This window comes from Octopus bimaculoides, chromosome 28 (assembly GCF_046866305.1).
Source record: "Octopus bimaculoides isolate indiv1 chromosome 28, ASM4686630v1, whole genome shotgun sequence".
NCBI classification, from domain to species: domain Eukaryota; kingdom Metazoa; phylum Mollusca; class Cephalopoda; order Octopoda; family Octopodidae; genus Octopus; species Octopus bimaculoides.
Genome location: NC_142955.1, coordinates 20127711 through 20132710, shown reverse-complemented (window position 1 = coordinate 20132710; position 5000 = coordinate 20127711). Strand labels below are relative to the sequence as shown.

The 5000-nt window shown below is 41.4% G+C and overlaps 1 protein-coding gene across 10 annotated transcripts in view; it reads right to left on the bottom strand.

The window, feature by feature from the left end:
- LOC106874074 (cAMP-dependent protein kinase catalytic subunit 1) overlaps positions 1–5000 on the bottom strand; it is a 123657-nt gene that overhangs the window by 62892 nt on the left and 55765 nt on the right. For 4 of the 10 annotated variants that reach the window (XM_014921667.3, XM_014921668.3, XM_014921665.3 and 1 more), the window contains exon 1: positions 2100–2539. The exons of the other annotated variants lie outside the window; for them this stretch is intronic. In XM_014921667.3, the coding sequence (XP_014777153.1) occupies positions 2100–2145 (46 nt within the window). In that variant the 5' untranslated portion in view covers positions 2146–2539. Of the gene's footprint in view, positions 1–2099; positions 2540–5000 lie in introns of those variants that run through there. 10 annotated transcript variants of the gene reach the window in all.

Genomic DNA, 5000 nt, shown 5'->3' with positions numbered 1-5000 from the left:
GATAGATAGACAGATAGGTAGATAGAAGTAAAATATGTTCCCATCTCTAGCAAAAAAATCTCAATGAAACAATTAAACAGCAAGTACTTTCTTACGACCACCAACAGGGTCCTCTACCCCCCCCCCCAACACACACTTAGTAGCAGCAGCAATAGTAGTCGCAACAGCAGCAGCAGATGCCTAAGGCTGTAGAAGAGGCATTGGTGCTGTTGTGGTTGTTGGGAATAACTCAACAAAGAAGAAGCGAAGTGTTATCCAGACACTAAAACTGGTTGATGGGAATCTTGGAGACGACGAGCAGCTTCAGCAACACCATCATGAAACCATTATCATCATCATCATTATTATTATTATTAAATAACTATCATCATTACATCTGTGTGTGTGTGTATACACACACACACACACACACACACACTGAAAGAAGGGAGATATTCTCTCTATACGTGGTGTGTATGTAAGAAAAATATGTGAGGGTGAATATTTCATAGTCAAACCAGAAGCAAACAAAATGACGACGATGATGATGAAGAAATTGAAACTGCTGGTGAACCGTATTGTGGAACCGGTTTCGATTCCCCGGCTGAAACCATTCCAATGCTCAACCAGCATCTGAAATCCTAGCAGAAAGGCATGAACATCATCACAACAGATTCTGCCTTGCCTCACAACTACAAAAAACCCATTATGGTGGCAAAAGTAGCAGCGGCAGCCGCAGCAGCAATTGTGGTGAGAACAGAAGCAATTAAGAGACAAGTACCCTCAGATGAAGAGGCGGCGGAGGTGGCGGGGGAGGGGGGGCAAAGATTATGTGGAAGCCACCACCACCATCATCATCATCATCATCATCGCCATCAACAATATCATTGTTGTTGTGGTTGTGCTACTATTTTGATGACCAGATGACCAGAATTTCTGAAATTTAGGCCAACTGCTTTGATAATTCTGTGTATAAAATCTACACAGAAGCGTACGTGTGTTTTATATATATATATATACATACATATACACATACATTCATAGGCATGAACACAACCATACTCACACACATATATATACACAAGGAGTGTATATTTATAAATACATATGCTTAAGTGATACACTAAAAGCCTATGTATGCATATATAATGTGTGTGTGTATAGATATTATATACATGTAATTTCCCAGAAGACTGACAAACAGAAAATACGATGTGCACACACACACACACACACACACACACACTCAGTATAATTACACAAGTATATACACAGGCATTTTAAGCAGATAATTACATAAACTTACACACACACACACACAAACACATATGGTTCTGAGTTTAACGGTTAAAAGAACACACATGTAAATAATATATACATGCACACACTCATATTTGTATATACATACATACACATATTCCTATATAAATATACATACATATATGTATATGTGTGTGTGTGTGTATACACATTTATCCAGATACTGAACACATATGTTTGTGCAAATATGGCTAAGGACACACACAACACTAGCATATATATACATATATAAACACACCCATATATACATACACAGAATTTGGGCCCACGATATACACTAATTAGTCCTAACGATGTATTTTTCCCCCAAAACAGCTCAACAAATGTTCTCACAAATTGTTAATTAATCTCCAAATTAAGGCCACATAGTGAAAGGTCGGCTTCTTATCCGCGATTTATATATCACAGTAAATTATACATCATCTCAGCTTGTGTGGAAGAATGTGTGTGTGTATATATATATATATATACACACACACACATATATATATATATATATATATTACGTTGCAAGTAATCAGGCGATGTGTATATAAGACATATAACGTATAGTATATTATACACTTACACTCAAAATGTATATATAAATGTATTAATTTGCGTAAATATGGCCAAGTCTTTCGAAGCAAATACATAAGGAGTGTATATAAACGTGTGTGTGTGTGTGTGTGAAGTGAGATGCAAGGAAGAAGATCCGGGGTTGGAAATCGATGTGGCAATGTGTGGAAAGGATAGAGGAAGCTGATGAGAGATATTTAGTAGAAAGTGGGTGAAGGTTTCGATCCCCAGCGGACACCTACCGTTTTCGGCTGGATCCCCTTTCTTTGCCGTCGCTGCATTGCCCATGGCCGGCGCCTGCTGGTGGTCCCGTGTAAAATAGCCAGAAGTAAGGGGTCAGATAAAGAGACCAAAACAGGTCAAAAAAAAAAAGGGGGGTCGATGTTCCAAGGGAATCGATCAGCGAGCCGTGGTGGTGGTGATGGTAGAATTGGTGGTGGTTGAGGCGGTAAGAGTCCTTGGTAGAAACATACACACACACACACACAGAGCTGTGTGTGTGTGGAGATGTAGTGAGGTGAGCCTGTGGCTTTAATGTGTTGATCGCTCCAACAACGACCACCACAATAACAACAACAACTGTAACAACAACAACAATAATAATGTTGGTGGTGTTTGAGGTAAATAAAGTCCGGGAGGTTCTGGCACGGGACTCACAACATCACTGATACATTATGTAGTCATCCGCTACACATACACACTCACTCACACACACACACACACACATACACAACGGGAGCATAAATAAGTGGTTTAGGGGCCGAACTGAAACCCCAACACGGGAGCAGATCTCTTTGCTGCTTTGAAAAAGATTTCAGAGTGGAAAAGTTTGATTCCGTATGATCGATAAAGGGTCAAAAATGTAAGTGGGCAACCGGATTAATTTGGCGCACGGACTATTATATAATGTTGAAAGCAGTGCTTCGATGTGTGTAGTTCCGCAACAGCGGAAGAATGAGGAAGAGTGAGAGGAACGGCAGAATGGGAAGGGGAGGAAGGAAAAGAAAGTAAAGGAATGTAAAAGAGGGGGGAGGAAAGAGAGAGTAAGAATTTGAATACGAGGAAGGAAGAGACAAAAAGTATGAGTAAACAGAGAGGAAAACATAGTAGCAAGTGAAGGAAGTAGTGGGAGGGTATGCGAAAATAATAGAGAGTAGAAGGTAAAAAGAAAGGAAGTAAATAAGGGAGAGATAGTGTGAGGGAGTGGGGAAAACGGTTAGATTGTAAAGGGAGGGAAAAGAGGAGGAACATGAGTAGTCAGAATTGATTGTGTGGAAGGAAAGGCAAAGACATAAAGAGAGGTCAATAGTGAGAGAGAGAGAGAGAGAGAGAGAGGAAGTTGCAGAGAGGACGAAAGAAACGTAGTAGACGGTAGACTAGAAAACTGAAATGTAGAGAGGTAAGGAGACATTGAGAGAGGAGGGTGAAGAAAGAGAGGCGAGATGTAAAGAGAGTGGCAAAAGGAGCAGTAAGAGGGAGAGGGGGAGGAAGGCAATGTGTTGTAATGGCAGCAGCAACAGCCTGAGAGATGCCGAGAGAAGAAATGGTTGGGGAGTCGAAAGAAGAATATATAATATCGTATAATATAATGTAATACGTACACACGAACGCACACGCACACGCACAGCTCCTTTTCTGCTGAAATGTGACTGGAATGTGGTCCAACGAAATATTTTATATACATATATATATATAATTACACACAACTGTCGATAAATAAATATAAATATATATATACACACACACACACATGTGTGTGTGTGTGTGGCGGTATGTATACACATATATATATATATATATATATATATATATATATATATATATATATATATATATATATATATATATATATATATAGAGAGAGAGAGAGAGAGAGAGAGAGAGAGAGAGAGAGAGAGAGAGAGAGAGAGAGAGAGATGGATGGATAGATATATCATCGTCATCATTTAACGCTTGTTTCCCATGTTAGCATGGGCCGGACGGTTTGACAGCAACTGCACCAGGTTCCATTGTTTTGGCACGGTTCTGCGGCCGGATGCCTTTCCTAACGCCAACCACTTCAGAAAGAGACTACTGGGTGCTTCTTGCGTGGTTTCATCACCAACAAGGTCACCAAGCAATTTGCAAGAGAAGTATTGAGGCGGCTTTATGTCAGTTGAGAGATGGTGGGTGCGAGGACAGGTGTGTTGCTGTCGGAGGAGATACGTGGATATCCCAGTTGGAAAAAGAGAGAGAGTGGGTTAGAGAGTAAGATGTGAGGTGGTGGCAAAGATGCGTGGAGACATGCCTTCGAGGGACACTGGCAGAGGTGAGAGAGATGGGTTGGAAAGAGGTGAGAGTAGCAAGTGATGGAGTGTAATATAGGAGGGGCTGAGAGGCAGGGACTGCAGTAGATATGTGAGGGGCCATTGCAGGTGATAACAAGGGAGTTGTTATTGATGAAGAAAAACACAGAGAAATGAGAAGGTATGCAAAGGTTAGGGTTAGGGAGGAGGAGGAAAATAATGGGGGAATAGAATTGGTTGGCAGGGGTGGAGACGGCAATGACAGTGTTTCTGGGCATCATCGTGGGGTGTGGAGCCTTTATCTTCAAAGCCATCTCCTGTCACTTTTGTGTCTCTGTATGTCATGGCTTCTCTTGTTCTTGACACTACAAACTCCCAGGAAAGGCAACTGAATAGTTGGTTCACCTATAAATAATGATGCTGTTTAGGTTCATTGCTAAGCCACCGCCTCAACTGCTGATCTTCTCCACAGTTTCCATAGTTGACATGCTAACCTCATATAATAACCTGGGGCCACAAAATCTGAACAGGATGGCCAAGGTTTGAGGCAGCTGAGCAATCCAGATTTGTTCACCTGAATAAACCAGTTTTCTTCCCCCCGCCCCCCCCCCCCCCCGAAGCACTTGCCTGGTTCTTCTAGCAAAGTTGGAATAGCAATGTCAAACAAGTTGAAGTGAAACTTTTCCACCACTTGCCCTTTCCTCAGCACAAGAGACCTCGATTGTGATAGTCTGAGCAGCTTCTGGATGAAACCAAATCAATGTGTTGCACACTTTGTCTTCTTCACACGCGTCATATAATCTGCCTTTCACTCTGAGAGAAGCCTTTTGTTCCCAACAGAGGTAACGGCTCTCTGAA